Source organism: Mytilus trossulus, chromosome 9 (genome assembly GCF_036588685.1).
Source record: "Mytilus trossulus isolate FHL-02 chromosome 9, PNRI_Mtr1.1.1.hap1, whole genome shotgun sequence".
Taxonomy (NCBI): Eukaryota; Metazoa; Mollusca; class Bivalvia; order Mytilida; family Mytilidae; genus Mytilus; species Mytilus trossulus.
In genome coordinates this window covers 27,062,649-27,085,501 of record NC_086381.1, presented here as the reverse complement: position 1 = coordinate 27,085,501, position 22,853 = coordinate 27,062,649, and the positions used below count along the sequence as shown (strand labels likewise).

Sequence of the window (22,853 nt, the reverse complement as noted above, 5' to 3'; positions counted from 1 at the left end):
GTATGAGCAATGAGTCGTAGATTTTCACCAATGTATCTACCAGCCACATGTCCCGTCTGGTCCGGATCTATAAGTTTCGGAAGAAATATTTTCATTCTTCCCGCAATAACTTTGGCTAATAATTTGTAATCAAAATTCAAGAGAGAAAGAGGACGCCAGTTCGACAAGAGTGTTCTATCTTTATCGTTCTTTGGAATAAGAGTCAGTATACCCCGTCTTTGGTCTATTGACAGGGTTCCGGTCTAGAAGGAATATCTATAGCTTTCTAAAACATATTTTTTTATATTAATCCAGAAAAATTTGTAAAACTCTGCAGTAAGCCCATCTGTACCCAGGGCTTTTATTATTTTTAAATGTTTTTAAAACTTTAACGCACTCAGATTCTGAAATATCTGCATCGAAAATATCCTTTTTCAGATCTGTAAGCTTAGGAATAAATTTTAAATAAAAAAAGTTAGAATTACCTGAATATTTGTCAGGGTCTTCTTTTGATGAGGACAGATTTTTGTAGAAATTTCTCTCTTCGTTTAGAATTTTTCTTGTGACAAAATTTCAATGTCGTTTACAACTAATTTGTTAATACATTTAAGATTATATTGTATATGATATTGAGAAAGCTATTCAAAACGTACAAGTACATATATTGACGGAAACAAAACGTTAGTATAGTACCTATATCCCTTCTAAATAAATCTGTGTAAAGGTTTTGAGGTGAATGCCGACATTTTTGTGCTTTTTAAATAGTAATACCAAAACAAATTCGATGTGAAATACCTGAACGTATTTATGTCTGCATGTTGACTTATATTTACGAATGATGCCCTTGTACCGATGATAAAATATACTTATTGTTTTGACTAGATTGTAATACAGAAAACTCTAATGTAATAAATTTTCAGTAATACAGAGATTTCTTTTGTTAAAATCAAATACTTGATTACATACACGAGCGAATGTGTACAAAATTTTTGTTTCGAAAAACATAAAGATGTTTTTTGATTTTTAAATTTTAGGATACTTATGACATTTAATTGGGGTTTCTATTTTGAGCAAACATCACCCATTTTCGTCCTGCTTTTGTTCTCTGCTGCCCACCAGTAACTGTTTGGGTAATACATTAGAGTACGACTTTACCTTCCAACTAACGTAACTGGTTGACCCTCTTTCACTTTAACTTTATCAAGTAATGAACAGATGGTTTCTAACGGAGGATGTGTATCAGAATCATCCCATTTAACTGTTTTGAAGATTTTCACGGGCTTCTTTGTTTTTGTATTCTGTAATATAATTTTTTTTTAATTATATTTATTTATATACAAAATTTCTATTGTCAAATAAACACGACTGACAGCATTTCGGTCTCTGTTGGTCTTAACTTCATCTGTTGAATATAAAAATCAATAATAAAAAAAAAAAAAAATCCATTTATCGAAGACATTAAAATCGAATTATGGTTGGTGATTGTATATCAGGAAACTAAACTCGGTTGCCACACTTGGTCTGCATTGTTCACATATCATGTCATTTACTCCGTGTGTTTCACCTGGCTAATATATATATACATAGTTTGAACATAAAACAATAATAATTCATAATGTTTACATGGTTTCAGCATTTTTTTTACCTTTTAGTTCTTTGGATATTCGCTTTATCATTCTTCCAATAAATATTATAAACAATGTTTAATTTTAAATACGTCTGTTTTTCGTTTTTTTTTTGACTTACCCACCATTGTTCGCTATTCAATGCTTTTCAATTGATGTACTCTAAATATCACCAGTTGACTCACCTTATCAGATAAGGAAAACCTGAGCAAACATATGTTGTCATTCATTTTCTCGGAAGACTGCATTTCTATTTCTAACATTGCCACCTTGAAAACATCGTCTTGAGTTGGATAAAAACTGGAACTCTAGATAAATTGTCACAATCAAAATATATATATATACATAAAAGGAAAATGTTTCAAGGTAGTTATTTAGTTAAACGTATTAAATTTAGAATTGTACCGTTATTTATTAAACAATACGAGTTATAACATATAAGCTAATGTCAGCAAATTATGCCATAAATGTGAGACTGGAATATGAAAACAAAACTTTGTTTACTTACTCTATACTAACATTTTCAACGTGAAACATATAAATATCAAGCGCATTATATATTTACAGAAATCTTCCAAGTTACTAGTAATGCTTTTGTTAAAAATGTCTATTGTTCAAAACAATTATTTACCTTTTCATTCTTCTGTACCATCATAATAATATTTTCAACGTTGTGGTTGAGAATCATACTCCAGAACTGTTCAATATTACCATCGTCAGGCAAAGTACTAAATAGGAAAATATCATCTGCACTCCGCTACAATCATAGAAAGAACAAATGATGTCAATAGTCAGAGTAAATACATAGTGCCGTAGAATAGTTGTTTTTAATATAAAGAATAACAAATTCGTTATGACATTTTACGGAAACATACAACCACAATATATTTTCATAGATACTTGCATCAAGAACACTAACAAACTAGGGTCATGTAAATGGGTACATTAAATTTTCAGTCACAAATTTCAAGTAAGGAAAAAAGAGGCAAAAGATACCAGAGGATAAAACAATTGAGAAGAAACAGTATTACACATTTTACAACATAGAAACTTAAGACTAAGCAACACAAAACTACACCAAAAGATATGGAAAGGGGGTGATCTCAGGTGCTCTGGAAGGGTTAGATCTTGCTCCGCATGTGACACCTGTCGTGTTGATCGTGTTTGTACAAAAACGGTTATAAGTCTTATTCGGTAGCTTACATTCGTGTAAGGTGACGGGAATGTAGTTACGAAAAAGAAGTTGACAGGCAATACTTATTACCTGATACTATGTGCATTACTGATTTAATGACAATTAACCAGAAGAAATGTTTTAATGTTTGAACCCAAAGTTGTCATACCTTTATATACATCATCTTTGATTCTGCTGTCGATACATCTACATTCAAAAAGAAATATATATATATTTAAATTGGACAATAGAAATTGTAGAGTACAAATAGTTTGATGTGTATATATTTGTATGCTACCATAAACTAAAAGTGCATTTGGTTTTGTTACGGAATGAGAGCCATCTTGAGTGTTTTCTAAAACTTTACATATTATTGTTTTGAACTAAATATTGTTTTAAAGTACTTTTTGGGATGTCTTACAATAAAGAACTCGGTAATTTTCTATTTTTGGATTAATATAAACATGACGTTAAAGTTTCTCCTTTTAACTGGATAGCTACATCAAAACCTTATAAAGTATTATACATGTTGGGTCGTAAAGATGTTTAACTAAATTTTGTTTTATTTCATAACACATTGGTTCTATCTTATATGGTTAATAAAGGAAACAGTAGTTTACCACTGCTGACCTTCAATGTAATGTATTTAAACCAGCTGTGTCATCCAGATTTAGAATTCTAAAAATCCTAAAACACTGAGGCACAATTATCGATAGCAATCTTTCCTAATTTGCCATTTTTCATAACTTTTTATTTTTCTACGCTTTACATAATTTTCCCATGGTCGATCGACGACTGAAAACTAACTCAATGACTAGTGTGATTATTTTTATTATCAAATTACCAACTTCCATTCTTCAGCAGTAACATACCCTCTGTTTTATAGTATGCCGTATGCATATCTGATTTGTAACGTTACGCTCGGACTAGTTCATACTATATGTACTGTATTTGTTACACGTAGGGTTCTTTACAAACAAATTGTTCCGACAGTGTCATGATGAAGAAACTGCCACAACACCAATGTCACTGTCATCAGTATGACACGTTTAGTATCTTTCCTAACACACTAGCGATATTTGATCGACGTGTTGGATCTTTAGTTCCTTGAATAAACTTCAGTGGTTGTCGTTTGTTTATGTGTTACATATTCGTTTTTCGTTCATTTTTTTACATAAATAAGGCCGTTAGTTTTATCGTTTGAATTGTTTTACATTGTCTTATCGGAGCCTTTTATAGCTGACTATGTGATATGGAATTTGCTCATTGTTGAAGGCCGTACGGTGACCTATAGTTGTTAATGTTTGTGTCATTTTGGTCTTTTGTGAATAGTTGTCTCATTGGCAATCATACCACATCTTCTTTTTTATACTCTCATCTATAATAATCGATCATGCCTTGTTCTTGATTAACTGTGGATTCGCAATACAGGTAATACATGCAAATCAAGAGACACTTACACTGTCGAATCATCCGGTCTCACTCTTATAGTGGAATATTTTAGTTTGCTTTCTTGATTTGTATTCTTTATCCATTCATGAAATCCTTTTATTTCAAAATATTTTTTTGGGATTAGCAAAAGTGAACCATAGCTAACACGTTATTTCATACGTTGAATTCAAATCAATTTTGAGGTATAAGTTAACAAAATAGTAGAAAAATATGGATTTTAAAAGCACAAAAGAGATTCCTCGCATAATATCAGAATATCATTTCATGCAAATTTACAGAGAAATAGGGATTTGTTAAACTTACCCGTTTTATTTGTATTGACTACTTCGTCGTAATCGTTGATAAAGACATCCACTTTCGAGACATTGGATTCTAAGAACTTTTTAAAAATGATAAATTTTAAATCTTACATCTAGTATATGGACGATAATGTTAATTATTAAACAGACAGGAAGTTTATGTTTGCTAAATTATTTATGAATAGACTGAGTTGTCACGATATTGCTTATGTTAGTAATTCCGTGAGTAATACTTTTGCCACAGCTTGAAGGTATGGCAAGCTAAACATTCGAGTTGAAAAGTTGTCTTGTTGGAAAATAATAGCATCATATATTATGTTACTTCTGAAGAAGCACCAAATACAAATTCCAATGAATTTTACTAAAATCATTTGTAACTGGTGAAAGATCTGAAATTTCTGATAGACAATTTCTGAAGTTATCCATTCTAGTCTTCCGTAGTTTTATAATAACCTTCATTTTGTCAATTTTTGCTATTGATTCTGTGAAACTTTATTTACTCACCATAAATTCTGCTCTCATTTTTGCTTCAAGTAAATCTGCGTCGCCTATACGTTTTGTTAACTCAGAAACATTATACTTTTCAAGCAAACAATCCCCTTCCATCAAAGGGATATCCTGTAAAGTAACACAATTAAGACGTTTTAATAATGTTTAGCAATAATTCCTACTTAATGTAACATGTAATGTTGTTATGCCGATGACACTGAGTTGACCATATGTTTTTCATATGTCTTACATTAACATATGCGGTCAGGAATGACAAAATACCTAGTCTTGTATAATGGCTATACGTTTAAACTAATAATACTACATGTACCTAAACTATAGATAATAGAGACCTAGGGTATTTTCGTATTAAATCCATGACCTATTAACTTGAAAATTAGATAATTGTCAAAGGTATATTTAAATTTCTATATTTTTACCTTTGCTGAAGTTTTAAACAGGTATATGGCAAACAGTGTATATAAAGTGCGAATCCAGCTAGGTCATTTTCACTATCATATACTACTATGTCTATTGTAGAATAAAGGATCAAGGGAAAACTGTTTACGTTTTGAAAATACCACAATAATTGATTTGAAAGTAAGTTTCAACATTTTGTCATTGTGGTATGTCTTTTTAATGTACAAACATAGCATTAAAGTTCAAATAAGTGTTATAAAAGCAACATAATATAGAATATCGATTATTGAAAGCGACCCATTTTAACTATTGATGCGATGAATTATCACTATTAGTGCAATCAATTCTGATGTAGAATTTTCGAAAATGCGAGGACTTTTTATTGTAGATTTATGTGATGAATGGACTTGAAGCAAATGAAAAAACTTAGTCGATGACTTTAGTTTTTATGATATTTTCAAATTGAAATACAAATTCATCGTATTATGAAAACAAACATTTGTAGTGTTCTATAGGTAAGGCTCTCCAACATGAACTAAAACTTCCAGTTAACCGGTTATTGGGTCGAACGACTATCCGAATAACCGGTTAGGCAAAATTCTACGATTTGACAACACTCATACTAAGCCCATTATAAATATATCAGAAAAGTAGTTAGTGTTTTTTTGTCCCTTTTTATCCCGTCTCGTTTCGGGTTGAGTCATAGATAGATTCATAAGAATATATCATATGTGATAATGAGACAACTCTCCATCCGAGTCACAATTTATAAAAGTAGACCATTATTAGTCAAAAATACGGTCTTTAACATGGAGTCTTGTCTCACACCAAACAGCAAGTTATAAAGGGCACCAGTGTACAATCTTACAAACGGGAAACCCAAAGGGCCCCAGTGTAATATCTTTCAAACGGGAAACCCAACTGTTTAATCTATATCAAGATGTACGTAATTAGTGATGAAGTGTCATGGAAATGGATAAATAAAACCAAGGATAAAGATCTCTACGATTTATAAGAAATTAAATGGAATACATTTGAATTAAACGTTATTTCTATTGAATTGAAGTTAAACTTTGTCAAATCCTTCTCTTACATTATCTATTGTTCGAACAACTCGTCTAAATTGAGGCAATAATAGATAAGTAAATAAAATTCATGTAGTGAAAATGCACCGCATATATACAATACTAATGTGTCGCTCTACAGTGAAATTGAAAGTATAGTATCATTATTCCATAGTTAACATGACTCGCATCAAGAAAGCATCATAGTGGAATTTAGTTCAATATGACGGAACTGAATGACAAAACCTATTCTACGTTATACAACTTTAATAGTTGTGTTGAAATAAATATGTTTCTGCAACAACATCTTACCTGCTAGTTTTAAATCACCTTCACGATCTGTTCGTGAAATGTCCTAAATATTCCAGAAAAATTTCACAGGAGAACATATTAGACAAAGAAAAACATGATTAATAGATAACAAAAAGCATCAGGTTTAAAATTCAATACGCCAAAAACGCGCCTTGTCCACACAAGACTCACCAGTGACGCCCAGATATAAAAGATCGAAAGTGAAAAAAAGTACAAAGTTGTACAGCACTGAAGATCAAAAGTTGAAAAGGTTTCGCCAAATACGGCATTGTTTTTATGCCCGGGATAAGAACATTCTTATTATATAGAACAATTCATGCTATTGCAAACAGTAAATTTTATCAAATGAATATGAAAGAGATATATAAAAGAAACTGAAGTATTAAAAATTACAGAAAACTAAACCTGAATACATAACGCCTAGATATAAAAGATCGAACGTGAAAAAGGTACAAAGTTGTACAGCACTGAAGATCAAAAGTTGAAAAAGTTTTGACAAACACGGCATTGTTTTTATGCACGGGATAAGAACATTCTTATTATATAGAACAATTCATGCTATTACAAACAGTAAATTTTATCAAATGAATATGAAAGAGATATACATAAAGAAACTGAAGTATTAAAAATTACAGAAAACTAAACCTGAATGCATAACGCCTAGATATAAAAGATCGAACGTGAAAAAGGTACAAAGTTGTACAGCACTGAAGATCAAAAGTTGAAAAAGTTTTGGCAAACACGGCATTGTTTTTAAACCATTTATTATTTGATTTCGTTAAGGTAATAATACAGATTAACTACACTTTCTATACTTACGTTATTCGTGGCTGTAGTTTGCTTTATGGTGGAATTGCAATATTCATGGTTAGTGTCCGTTATACCGTACGCATGAGTTTCCGCTAGAATTAAAGCAGTGGAGTAAGTTATGGTATGCTGTTCACATTTACATATACAGGGAGCTTTTATTTCTAACAGAATCGACATGGTTCACATATTTCTCCTTTGGTCTTTTTTGTATAATTTTGTAAGTGACAAACACACAATATTTCCTTATTATTATTATTTTTTTATTTTTTTTTATATTTTTTTTAATAATTTTTATCTGTTTGTATTCATTTTAAAATTATAACATTTATTTCCATGACATATTCAATGTGCATGAGTTTGTTATGTGTTTGTTTATTTAAATTATTTGTAATTTATATATATTCTTTTTCTAATTTAGCAACTAATGTGAATCTTACCATTTATAATCTTATTTGTTTCGTAGCTTGATTCTTGTCTTTTCTTAAAAACGCGTCTCCTGTAATCAATAACAATAAAACAAGTTTTTAACATTCTTGTCGCATAAGTTGTATGTTTATTATGATTCTATAACACTTATTTTTTAATGATTATTAAGATATATTTGTAAAGTCAACTAATGAGGTTGGTTGATTGAGCCCTAATGAGGTTGTTTGATTGAACCGTTATAAGAAGGAGAATTAACAAATGTCAAAATAGTTACTGATAGAAGACCTTTTATTTTTGTTTTTCGAAAATCCGTTTGTTTTAATTGGAAGAGATATGACCCGCTACCCGATAGCCGCAGTTGTCGTTTTTATTAGTAAATTGCAGTTACCATCTGTTGAAAACTATTTCAATTGAAAAAACCTTTTATCAGATATATGATAATATGGAGATGTTGTCTGTAGTGATACAGAAAAAAATAATAAAAAAAATCTCATCATACATATATAGTGCAATCATTCGTCTATAACTGTATGAAGACAATAACAATCAAAACCAAGGAGTAAACAAAGACTCACAAAACCAAAGGACATTTACATCAACAGTTATAAACTATAATTTAAAAACAACACGAACTCCACTTAACACCGGAGTGAAATCAGGTGATACGGAAAGGTAAGCATTTCCTGCACCGGATACGGCACCCGTCGTGTTATTTCGTTGTTCAGTTCGGTAATGATGAAAGGTTATAATGACTGAGAAAGTATATCAGATATGATTTATGACACACTTTTTCCATAATTGCAAATCAGCTCAAGATGGCGACCGTTACATTTCTTGAGTGATGACCTTAATTTGATTTATTCGTAGTCCTGTCTTAGCAACTTTTGAGATTGCAGTATTCCACTGTCAACAAAATCAACGTACTTTTAGCTAGTTTTAGAGTAAGAATCAATTGAGACACATATACTTCATATGCTGGTGCCGCTGAGATGTTGCTACACATAAATGGAAAGTCGCGTTTGTCATGAATTTTGGTATTCAACCTACCATCAGTAGTCGTTTCGAGAAAAAGGTCGAAATATGAAGCAGATGTATATGTGTTGGTAGGATCTTTACTTTCAAGTTCACGTGGATATATTAAGTGATCGCTGAATCTATTTTTATTGAAAAATACATGTTTCACAAATCAAAGTTACAGACAAAAATAACCAAAAAAAAATGAAAAGTGCGAGTACCCTTAGATTTGTATTTAATTTCTGTTATGTTTTAGGGCTGAGGGATATATACATACCCAGTATTTCTGTTTGATGTTTTTCTTAGTATCGATCTGAATTATGTAGTTTGTCTCAGTTTAGTTTGGTGGTTGAGCGCTGAAAACAATAGCCGATTTTACGGTATGTGAAATTTTTCTCAAATCGGAAGACCGTTCGGGTGCCTATAATTACATTTTGGTTGATAATTGTCTTTTTGGCTATCATTCCACATTGCCTTATTTTTATATAAATAAATTATTATATCTGTATTGGAAATGCATTGAACAACTTCTTTTTTAATTGTTTAAAAATAAATAAAATAATTTCAGATTGTTTCCAAATATTCTCAAAAAATATTCACATAAGTTTTGCAATAATCTGAATTATTTAATACACAATGTTCGTAAATGTTTTACCGTTGGAGTACAAAGCAGATGATAAACACAGCAACACATACAACTATTCCTCCTATTCCACCACAAACGATTGGGATAATTGGGTCTATGTCATCACCAGTCTTCTCTTGGTCTGAAAATGATAGGTTTTAGTTACTTAAGAAGAAAAGTAAAATCACAAAAATACTGAACTCAGAGGAAAATCAATTTGGAAAGTCCATAATCACTGGGTATATACAATCACAAGTTAAACTTACACATCAAATGTTTGTCTGTTAGTGAATAAACAATATTGATAACAGGTCTTTGGTAGTATATGATGACATTATTTGTTCCTCTTTAAAACATTAGAAGATCACGATCACTAATCAATGGATGCATATCACCTTTTGTATCATCGTGTTGTTGTGTTGATTTATTTTTTATGTGCATTGCGTTACCGTTAACATATTTAGTCTATTGTTTAAAACATATGATCAAAATCGAAAAGTCTTTTAATTACTAAGTAAAGGAAGTACTGACTTATATATAAACCCTGAAAATAAATTTCAGAAACCCTTGTAATTTTGTTAGAAGAATGTAACAAAAAAATTTTCAATATAGATGGCTTGTGTTATATGATGCAAGTCTTTCGTAAAAAGGAAGTTGGTGATTGGTGAATCAAATAACGCTTCAAACAACAAAGCCGTCTTACATAAACCCCAAATTTCAGGGTTCCTTGTAATGTAGTTCCTGAGAAAAATGTGACGATAAATGTCATGTTTAAAAGATGTATGTGTTCGATAAACAGGAGGTCGGTGAATTTGAAAACGCAACACACGGTACACCTGGCTCATCAGAAATCCTTGTTAAGTAGTTCAAAGAAAGTTGTGATCTTTTTCAAGTGATGTATTGATTTCCGTTTAATAAGAAACAAACACATATATCTTCCTTAATTTAGCTCACTAGGCCTGTATCGTTCGTCGTCGACCATCGTCGTCGTCGTCGTTGTCGTCTTCGTCCGTTAAGTCTTACAAAAATCTTCTATGAAATTACTGGGCCAAATTCAATCTAAATATCTCTAAATCTAAAGCATTTAGAGAAAATCTGACATGGGGTAAAAATGTTCATCAGGTCAATTTCTATATACGCTGAAATGTTCAGATGCATTAGATAACCCCTTGTTGGGTTGCTGCTCATTAATTGGTAATTTTAGTGAAATTTTTAAGTTTTTGGTTATTTTCGTGAATATAATAATAGATTCAGATAAACTATAAATAGGAAAATTGTTCCCCAAAGAAAGATTAACAAATAAGTCAATGTGACCAAAAGTGTCAATAACTTTACCCCAAAAAGAGTTATTGCCCTTTAAAGTCAATTTTTCACATTTTTTAATATTATTATAAAGGAGCGTTCCATCTACCAGTAAGTAATATAATGTATATTTACTAAGATAAAACACACAAAATAAATAAAATAAGTAGATATGGTATGAATGCAAATTAAACAACTCTCCACCAGAGACTGATTCAAGTAAAATTTTAAAACATAGGTCATCTGACGGTCTTCAATAAAGAGCAAAACCCATAATGCATAGTAAACTATAAGACCCCGATATGACAAATGTAAAATAATGCAAATGAGAAAATGAATAGTCTGATTTGTGTACACAATAATTAAATAAGGGCGAGTATGACATACATCAACAAACGATAACCATTTATTTTCAGACTCATAACTAGGGAAAATCTCATATAGAACGAAGCTGGTTTATACATGTTTGATTGCACTAAAGTCCCTCCCTGCACCATGATGAATGCTGTAACAGTACAACACAAGACCCAATTCCTAAACTCTGTTGAATGGCTTAATTCATCAGATCGATACGTATTTGTGTTTAATAATCTGGCTGCAACGGCAATCTGTGATATAACTGTGAGTCGAAATTCAAACAAATACAGTTTGCAGCTGTATTTATAAGCTTACCTGGTGGACGATTCATAGTAGTTTGAGTAGTTGTTGTAGTTGGAGTTGTCGTAGTTGGATTAGTTGTTGTAGTAGCTGGAGTAGTTGTGGTAATAGGTGTGGTAGTAGTTTGAGTTGTAGTCGTTATTGCAGCGGTAGTTGTAGAAGGTAAAAGAGGACTTTCTACAAATTATGTATACGGCATGTAAGCTTATATAAGGCAGGTACAAAGTTATATATAGCGGTCAGCTGAGGCCAACCTCCGCGTGCAGGATTTTCTCGCTGCGTTGAAGACCCATTGGCTTCCTTCGGCTGTTATCTGTCATTATACATGATGACTAAATTTTCTAGGCATTTTATAAAATGCCTGAAATTATTTTATAAAATGAAAGAGTACAGAACTTGACATTTTCTTTTTAAATCTCTCAAAATGTTTGGATGAGTGACCATTACACAATATTTCTCCTGATTTTTTGCAAATAAATTTTTTGGCGTAAAATCTTATTTATAAAAAAGAAGATGTGGTATGATTGCCAATAAGACAACTATCCACAAAAGACCAAAATGACACAAACATTAACAGCTCTAGGTCACCGTACGGCCTTCAACAATGAGCAAAGCCAATACCGCAAAGTCAGCTATAAAAGGCTCCGATAAGACAATGTAAAACAATACAAACCAGAAAACTAACGGCCTTATTTCTGTAAAAAATGAACCCCAAAACGAATATGTAACACATAAACAAACGACAACCACTGAATTACAGGCTCCTGACTTGGGACAGGCACATACATAAATGATGTGGCGGGGTTAAACATGTTAGCGGGATCCCAACCCTCCCGCTAACCTGGGCCAGTGGTTTAACAGTTCAACCTAAGAACGAACTATAAAAATCAGTTGAAAAAGGCTTAACTCATCAGATAGACAAAGATACAAGTGGAGGTGGCCGGGTACTCCAACCACATTTGTATAAATCTGGATCTTCACACTTTTAGCTCTTTCATTATCTTTACTAATAAAATACTTAAAGTTAGACAACATCAGGTTTGCAATAAGCACATACGTCACGCATGCATGCATTTTTTCTTTTTCATATGTTCCCAAAAAATCAAAGTATATTATCATGATTCGTTTAACTTGAAACTTTTGACTTATAGCTTTTAACGGACTGGAGTAAATCCCTTTAAACCTGGAGACGCTCCTGTCAAAGCACTGTTATTTTTCTTTTCTTTGTCAATTTATAGCTCTCTTAGCCAAAGGGGACAAGTGATCTTTTCTCACTACTTGGCTGTAGTCTTTGTTTTCGTCTGTTTACTTTCACAAACATGTTCTCCTATGGAACTACTCAGTCAAATTTAACCATTTTTCACCACAATCTTCATTGGAGAATCTTGTTTAAAAAATCTGTCCAATTAATCTCCGATTGCAAAACAAACATAGCCAACATGGCTATAAATGGAATAAAGGGGTAAAATACAGTTTTGGGCTTAATATATCTCTATAAATATAATTCATTTAGAGCAATCTGACATGGGGGTTAACAAGTTCATCAGGTTAAGATCTATCAACCCTTACATTTTTAGACGATCGGAAAACCTGTTGTTGGATTTCTGTAAATGAATTGGTAATTTATGGAAATTTTGCAGTTTCTGGTTATTCTTGAATATTATAAAAAGAGAGAGAGAGATAAACAGCAATTATATTCAGCAAAGTAATATCAACAATGAAGTCAATTGTCAATCAACTCCTTACGGAGATATTGCCCTTTCAATCAACACTTTCTGCACGTTAAGAGTTCTATGGCTGTTCTGCATGGGGAATTTTCTGTTCCTGTCCTAAATATTGTTATTTCAATTGCAAGCTGCAGTCTAAACTTCTGTCCGATTACAAATTCTGTTTTTTTGACAAAACAATCTATCCTTATACTTATACAAACTAATCATAAATTAACCATTGGAATCTGAAATACAGAGTGAGTACGTACTTATTAACGTAGTTTCACTAAAAAGAACATAGCATAAGACATAAAAATCTTCCCATGAGGGTTAAGGAGAATCAATTAATTCTAACAAACCATTAGTTACTTTTTGCAAGATATTTTTTGTCTCCTCTTGTCATATGCATTTCAAGGATATCTCCCTTCTACAAATTGCCTCAAACTCAACAGGCAATTTGTGGAATTTTGCAACAAAATTTCAGTCATTTTACAAAATGACTACGTATTTTTAGTCATTTTGTATAATGCCTGTCAAGGTTAGGCATGTTCTAAATTGCATGAAAATTTAGTCATTTTACAAAATGCCTAATTTAGAAAATGCCTGTAACATATACACTTAGTGGAACACCATTGTAAAGATAATCCGGAGCTTGATTGAATACTATGTTTTAAAACATTTGTAATTTTCGTCTTCACCTTCTGTCATCTGAAATTTCTTATCCAACTTTGGAGGAGTTAGAAAAGATAAGTTTGGCCGTAAAATCTCCAGACATATTAGATAATTATAGATTATTACATGGCATTTTCAATATGGCCCTGGTATCAGCCCTAGACTCCCATATCAAGCCAGAGGGCTTTAGCCCGAGGGCTTGATATGGGTCGTGGGCTGATACCATGGACCATATGGAAAATGACATGTAATAATCTATTTATCACATATTTTCAAGCAGGAGAAAACAAATAGCTTAAACCAAATTATGTTTGATATTTCATAGAAAATAAAGAAGATATTTAACGAAAAAACATAATTTTTTTTTATCACTGTGAGTTAAAAAAAAAGTTCGTATCACAGTAGGTTAACAACGTTTTGAGAAAAGTTTCAGAAATAATTACATTAGATGTAAGTTTCATTATAATACGTTATTCTGATTGGCTAACATGTTATTCCGTAAACAATTGCATCAGACAATAACATTTATCATGCATGATGACACGAGGTCCCACAAAAAAGTGCACAGGTGAATTAAATAAAACTGGATAAAAATCGTGTTTTCATGATTTTAGCTAAAAAAATGTAATTATAAGTATTGAATACTTCTTTTTGAAACTTTATAGGGTTGTAAAAGCGTTGACCGTGCGTACATTTTTAGAATGAAGCGCTTCCGCGCTTCATACAAAATGTACTTCGGTCAACGCTTTTACCACCCAATAAATTTACAAAAAGAAGCATTCAATTCTTAAATAATAAACAATAAATATATTAATTCTAAGAATTGCAAATATTTAACGACTTTAAAGTGTTACATTTATACAAATGTTAAAAAATGCTTAGGAAGATTCCTATATCGCTACTCATTCCAGTGTGGCGTCATATATTTTCTAAATTCTTCATGACGTCAAAATTTTACGGGAACTTTTGTGATTTTCATTGTTGATTTCTACTTTTTTCTTCTACAGCACATTTTCAACTTTCTAAATTTCTTTTCATTGTGTTCAACTTGTTTACAAGTAGCCTTTGATTGACAGGTTACCGGAAGTTAAACTCGGGGCTTGATATGGATTTCGAGGGCTGATATCGATATCGGCCCCGAGGGCTGATAACCAACCTTGACTTCCGGCTTTTATTGGCCATGCAAAAACGTACATATCAGTACAAAATATGTGATAATGATATATATATATTATTTTATGTCACTTGAACGGGAGAATAGTAGTTTATTTAATATATATATTTATCACCTATTTTGTATTTGAAGGCCGTACGGTGACTTCTTATTGTTAATGTTTGTGTAATTTTTTGTCTTTTGTGGATAGTTGTCTCATTGGCAATCATACCACATCTTCTTGTTTTTATATATTATAGGATTCTTCCTAAGCATTTTTTAACATTTGTAATGTAACACTTTAAAGTCGTTTTATATTTGAAATTCTTAGAATTAATATTTCTATTGTTTCCGAAACTTTTCACAAAACGATGTTAACCTACTGTGATACGAACTTTATTTTAACTGACAGTGATACATTTATTTATTTTTGGCGTTAAATATCTTTTTGATTTTTGATGAAATATCAAACATAATTTGTTGTAAGCTATTTGTTTTCTCCTGCTTGTAAATATGTGATAAATAGATTATTACATGTCATTTTCCATATGGTCCATGGTATCAGCCCACGACCCATATCAAGCCCTCGGGCTAAAGTCCTCTAGCTTGATATGGGAGTCTAGGGCTGATACCAGGGACATATGGAAAATGACATGTAATAATCTATATATATTCAATACTTGATGTCAGTATAAGTCGTCGTCGTTGACCGCCGTCCGTTTTTCATTGAATTTAAATAAAGAAGTTACTTTTCTAAAGAAATGCACTTCAAAATAACTGTGTGAATGACACATTTCACATTTTGCCTATCATTTACTAATATTTTTTTTTTACTTCAGATTGGAAATATGATAAATAGAACAAAAAGAAAACCATGAAGTAGCATATTAATCTATTGCAATGAAAATTCATAATTTCAGTTAACATTTGTAGATTTAGCTAACTAAGTCCTTATATATGTATAAAATAACATTCGTTTATAGTGGAACATTGTTTTAACAATGAATTAGCTACAATTAAAATTTGCTTGCTAGCCCCTCTCTGTGATCACAAGTAGACAACTCTGGCTCATTTCCCAATCAATATATCATGAAGGGAAGTAATTTAAAACAATTTTCATTCATAGTCTATTTCAAAAATGATAAAAAAAGTTCTTTATATTGGTATGTAAACATTTTAAACGTTTCAAATTTATGAAATTATATTCGTACATCAATTGTTTTGATACATCAATAACAAAAACTCAAATATATTGCATTGATTCATTTTGTAATTATTCAAAATTATATCAGAAACCTAAACATAATTATAAAAAAAATGAACCTGTTAAGGGGACACAATTCTCGTATAACTTTTTCGAATTGGCACATAATACCACGGAATGTCACTCATCATACAAATGGCACATCCATATAATTAATTAACTGCGCAATCGTACTCCACCTTCAATGATGATTCTGAATTATAAATATAACCAAAAGTTGTTAATCTATAGATAGTGAAGACTAATGAAAGCTAACCCACTGTAAAAATATTTTTTGCACTTTTTTAAAACTTCCTCAGAAAAATTCTCGAGCCACTTGACTTTCATAGCTCAAAATTAACGTTTTTACAGAATATTTTAATAAAGTAGTTACAGATTATTCGCTTCTCAAAGTGTAAGACGCAATAAAAATCGTATGCTTTCACAATCTTACCGAAATACGGATTTAATTAAGTCCTAAACATTTTGACATTTCTTCGTCTATTTTATCGAAAACCGGTCTAAACAAATCACAAGTACGTGTTAAGATCCGACTAAATACCTATTTTCCGATATGGTCAGGTAAAATTGCTACATGAAGTACGGTAATGTATTTTTTTTATATAAAGGGTAACATATATTTGGTTTTCTTGTTTTATGAAAAAGTGTTTCGGTGCTGTTATTATAAATTATACTTTATATACCTGGTACCACCACTGTTATATTGGAACCATATTTTGCGAGCCTTTTTATCTCGTCATATGAAAAACAACGATAAACCCCGGCATCATTTGTATCAATGTTTTTAATGGTTAGATTTGTTCCTCGGTAGCCTCCATATTTGTTTTTGTTTGAAATAGTAGCCCACCATTTATCCGCACTGTTTTTTGATGCCATCCAAATACACCATTCGTTACATCTGATGTTAAACTACAAGCTAAATTCAATGTGCCACCAAATGTTGCAGCCACGTCTACAAAAAAAAAACCACATTAATTATTCGAAAACAAATATCAGAACAAAAGATTCTTTTTTTTCAACAAAACCAAAACAATCAATTATGGCAAACTTGTAAATCAGTATCCAAATAGTATGTAACTCAAAATGAAACATACATTTATCAATGTGACAATGTCATTACTATAACCTCGAAAGAGGATCAACTCAGGCAATATGAATACAATGTTTCTCCAGAATATCTATTCAGGCAAAGAAATAGACAATATTCATTAATTATACAAATCACTGTTTGTAATGTCTAGCTAATAAATTTTATTTGATAGCAAATGAGTGTATTCCTATATATATACATAATACCCTTGAATTATTCACGAAACCGAAGATTTAGAAAGACAAACATCCGTCTGGCTTTCCTCTGGTATTATACAAAAACAAAAAAGGCACAACAATGATATATAAGCTCACAAAATGTTCCTTATATCCGGGTCGTATAGTTGTTTTAGAAAAAAAAATCCTCAAGTAAATAAGTTCATGAAATCCTAACACTATAATTTCTATAATATATCGAAGAAATGTTGTGATACACTTCCAGCTATACTTTTATGGCTTGCCATAGTCTTCATTATCTAGACTGTTGTACCTTTGATGTAGTTTACAGATTACCGATGCTTGTTTGACGTGAGATTTAAAATTGTTAATTGTTACAAAACCAAATCATTTTTATCATGTTATGGCATACATTATGGTGGTATCTTATAGGTTATATTTATTGACTGGGTATGAGTGGACTATTAAGTTTATTGTTCCCCGGGGTTCAACCTTTTCCCTGAGGCGTAGCCGAGGGTTATCATTGTATCTGAGGGAACCATAAACTTACTATTGAAATGATGTCAACTATATATACATTATGAAATCATGACGTCGCAACTACCGCAATATTCTCAACATCCTTCAATTATGTAGCTGCGCTGCATTTGAAATTCCGCGAAATAAATGGACGCTTGTGGTCAAATAATTTCATCGACCAGTCCAATAGTTCAATTCTATTGTGTACTTCATATAGAAAATGATAACTGAGGTATAATAATTTCACAAATTTCTTTGCACGTCAGTCTATTGTCAGCTTTAATATTTTTCAAGTATCCTGCACAACGAAGATAAATTGAATTAACCTTCTATTTAAGAACATTTGAGATTTGAACTAGATTTTCTATTGGTGAATAATAGCTTATACTTTTTACGAGATTCATTGATAATTATTGTCCATGTATGCACGGAAATGTGTTGCCCTCTATTGAACATATATTATTGATATCCAGTATATATTATGCATTGATTTTTTTTATCTTTTTTAACTTTTTTTGTCACATTTAACATTCTTCACTCGGCCTTTTCAGATCAAAACAGAGAATCAGAGTAACAAATAGCTTAATGATAAATTAAATTTTAATCCGACCCCACTTACGGACGCGTGGAACATATTATGCATGCCACTCATTAATAGCCAATCAGACGTTATAATGACCTTCATTTCCCGCAGAATCATTCCGGAAACAGCCACGAAGCAGCCATTAGATAGTATTTATAACCAATGAAATTACAGAAATACCGTAAACAGATTTACCCGAACCTGACGTTTAGCCTCTGACTAATCAGACCGTATCACCATGGTGATACGGTAATCAAGCAAAACATCATCGATGTATCTTTCGTTTATTTGTTTCAAACTTTATCGACTTATATACATAAATGCGTGTATTCGTATTAAAGTAATATACTTCACAATTTAAACAAATGAATGATCAATATACGTAAACATATATAAGGAATTTAAATAAAAACAATAAAATATTGGTGCACGGTTTCAAAAATGCAAAACTTGTGAATCTGTTAAAAATAAAATAGTTAGATGTTTAACATATTTTTAATTTGCCCGAATGCAGTAGATCTTTATCTCACATATTCGTTTCAAAACTTGCTGAGTGCTATGAAAACTTGTGAATGTAAGTAACGTATGGTCCATTGCAATGACTTACAAACTTTAGGTATTCCTGTATATTTCCGTTTCCCTTTTTCTGTCTTACTATAGTGTACTCGTTAATTAAATATAGACACGGAAATTAAAGTATCTTACAAAAATTATTGATTTTTCACATAGTTTAAATCGATGTATCTTATATTTTCGGTCAACAACAACTATTCCCTAGCTGTATATTGATATATGAAATAGCTTGTAATAAAAACAATGTTGTGTTAAATAATAAAATGAATGAACATAATGTTAACATTTGTTGAATTTAATAAACAGTTAAGTCTTGCACAACATTGTTAATAAAGGAACAGCTCAATAAACTTTTAAAACTGTGTCAAATTCTAATATCGGTCACTGACGCGAAACGGGCGTTAATTGCGGACAAGCAGCACATTACGGTAATTGTGAATTGTGGTTCCGATTCTGTAAAGGGATTATTGTGCTGTCATTCACCGTGAATTACAAAAAGTCTTGCTATAAATAAACATATATTCGGTATATATGAAATAGTTTAAATCTTAAATCAATCTCAAATCTTAACCATAGTTATACAAAACTTTTTCAAACAGTAATAAAGATCAATGACAATTGGACAATGTAAAACATTGTAAACCTAAGTTTAATGTGCAAGCATGATTTATTTTAAAAATAAAATATGTCTCTAAAATTTGTAATCATCAAGTAATCATATAAATGTAATCTAGAAGTAATCTAAAAGTAATCATGATTACACCTGTTTTTTGCAATGTAATCGATTACATTCCGATTACTTGTAATCAGAAAATGAATGATTACTGATTACATGTGATTACATGACAAAATGTAATCGATTACAGCTGATTACGATTACTGATTACGATTACCCCATGTCTGAGCCTTATGTTGGAAATTTTAAAACAAAGTTGAAACAAAGGCTTGTCTTCATATCAAATTGTTTTCACGGCGAATTTCTTGCAAGAAGCAAACTCCCATTACTTCAGTGTCGCCCCTGCAAGTTTTTGCGTGATCCATGCATGTTTCTGATTTACTTGTCTTTTGTTCATTTACTGTCCTACTGTATGACTATAGTCTTAGTGTTAATTGTCATTTGAAATACTTTAAACTTGCTTATACTGGTTGGTTCCACGTGAATCTTATGATAATAGTTCATGCATAAATCACCGGAATTTGGTACACGTAAAATGCACGTAATTTTTTAAAATTACATTATTAAAATAATATCTTTTTTCTAAAATTTAATTGAAATCATTAAAAATACCTTCATATTTTTGCAAAGTTCACGTGAAAATAACATGAAAAATTTCACGTGTGATTCATTTGAATTACTGAGTTTTTTACTCCATCATTTAAGGCAATGGTGGTGTCGTTGCTTCATCCATGCAGAAATAGAGTACTTTAAAAATATGATTCAGTAAAAAGTTTTATAATTGCTCGGTTTTTGATGGTTGTTTTACGGTCAGTGGCAAATAGTGCATGCATTTTCGGGACGATACAATACAAGCTCAGCAAGTCGGACAAACATTGCAAATCGTATGTAAAATTTCACAAAGTTCAACCGTGTCATTTGTGGAAAATTATTTACGAAACAAATCATGAGATCATACATGCATTCTTTAAGTAAACCAAACTGCAAATGCGAAATGTAAAAGGTCCAGTTTGAAATTCCACATGTAGGAGTATGCGTGCCTTTTATATTTTATCAAAACTTCTAATCCAGCAACCTGTCATGAACAAAAAATAAAGGAAACCAAGACGATATGCGCACCTTTAATATGAGTACACTTTAGTAACACCAGGTACATAATTTAAACCTGAAGCAAAAAGACAGCATTCATTCCTTAATAATAAGCCGTATAAACCCTATATGTATACACCAAGTGCGCGATTGACGTTAGAACGGACACGGGTGAAACAGTATGAAGATACGTGCTCTTTTAGGATATTGGTGACAAAACATATTTTTGAATATGCAGTTCATATAATGGAATGGTAATTTTGAGATATGAAATGAAGTAGCAATGTAAGCAAGCTAACATTTCCGTCATTTTGTATTTGGTAGAAAGTTGATTAATTGGCAATTTTACCGCACCTCCTTATTTCATTATGGTTGGAATTTTCTCCAGAAGAACAAAAGTATTAGGACTTAAACAAATATGTACTAGGAGACTGAAATGTTACTGTGATAATTATACTTTCCTTTTTAGGGAACCGTCGTTTAGTAAACTGACTACATGCAAATTAGAATTAAAAAGCTACTCGTCCAATTAGCATTAGTCACAATTTGCTTGGTGTATTTGGTTTTGATGTATTTAAATGTCCAAAAGTAGCTATCTTATAAATTGCATATCCCATATCTCTATTCATCATTCTAACAACAGACTAGTGTACAAATAACATGTAACATATATATATATTTTATTTTATTAGTACTTGTATTGTGACAGATATTTGACATAAATATTGGACATAGCTGACGTTACAAATATTAATTAAATACTATATAAGTGGGAATTCTGCTTTGAGACGTCAAAGTTTGAATTTTGAAACTTATAGGTAAGTCATGATTTAAAGTATTAAGATTTAAAGTAAATTATTTTTAAATAAGTTTAACTAAAATAAAGAAAATTAATAGTAATCATAAATAAAGTTTTATCAAAATATTTATTGTTTTCTGTTAGGGAAATAATTGAAAATATTTGTTTTACTTTATTGTTGTTTGTAACTGTTTTGTATTATTTTTGTTTTTATTTATTTTATTAAAAAGTTTGAATTTTGAAACTTATAGGTGTCAGTCGATCCATGCCTGCCTCTACATTGCCAACAACGGCCGGCGGCTTGCCTTAACAGCGGCAATGCCAAATACCATCCAAGGCATTGTTCCCAGCTAGTTCCCATCCAGATGTTCACAGCAAGTTTCCCCCACAAAATGTAAGATTCCAGACTCAGCTCTCACAGATGTAGTTCGTCTGTCGAGAGTCTGAAGATCAAAGCACATCAAACAGACCATGCTTCACTCCCCGAATATTCAACATTATTTTGTTATAATACTTGTACTTTTTATAAATAAAGTCTCATGTAACCCCATTTCCATAATTAGCAAGCGGTAACGTATATATTTCTTTTTGTCTTAACGTTCGTAGAATTTGTCGATTTCTTTGAAAAAATTAGAGGCAATGATTTAAATTTTAACAACTAAAGTTTCAAGTGACGGGTGTAAATTGTAGGATGGATTGTTGGTTGCTTAACGTCCAGTGGCAAATATTTCATGCATGTTCAGGACGAGAACAAGTGAACACTAACTTGAATACAATACTAGGTAGGTTTTGTAATAGAGCCGATCCGGGAAGATGTTTGAGAAAAATTTGGACTGACACTGGACAATGAGGGTATATTATGAGCAATATGCCCCTCATGGCATAAAAAGGCAACTATGTTA

At 31.4% G+C, this 22,853-nt stretch overlaps 1 protein-coding gene across 2 annotated transcripts in view; it reads right to left on the bottom strand.

The window, feature by feature from the left end:
- The window catches only part of LOC134683753 (uncharacterized), a 48,378-nt gene that overhangs the window by 4,334 nt on the left and 21,191 nt on the right, over positions 1-22,853 (bottom strand). For both annotated transcript variants that reach the window (XM_063543066.1, XM_063543065.1), the window contains exons 2-12: positions 17,130-17,398; positions 11,664-11,825; positions 9,720-9,831; positions 8,062-8,120; positions 7,634-7,716; positions 5,034-5,147; positions 4,534-4,609; positions 2,948-2,985; positions 2,236-2,361; positions 1,790-1,912; positions 1,135-1,277 (exon numbers count right to left, since the gene is read on the bottom strand). In XM_063543066.1, coding sequence (XP_063399136.1) covers positions 1,135-1,277; positions 1,790-1,912; positions 2,236-2,361; positions 2,948-2,985; positions 4,534-4,609; positions 5,034-5,147; positions 7,634-7,716; positions 8,062-8,120; positions 9,720-9,831; positions 11,664-11,825; positions 17,130-17,322 — 1,229 coding nt within the window. In that variant the 5' untranslated portion in view covers positions 17,323-17,398. The remainder of the gene's footprint in view (positions 1-1,134; positions 1,278-1,789; positions 1,913-2,235; positions 2,362-2,947; positions 2,986-4,533; positions 4,610-5,033; positions 5,148-7,633; positions 7,717-8,061; positions 8,121-9,719; positions 9,832-11,663; positions 11,826-17,129; positions 17,399-22,853) is intronic.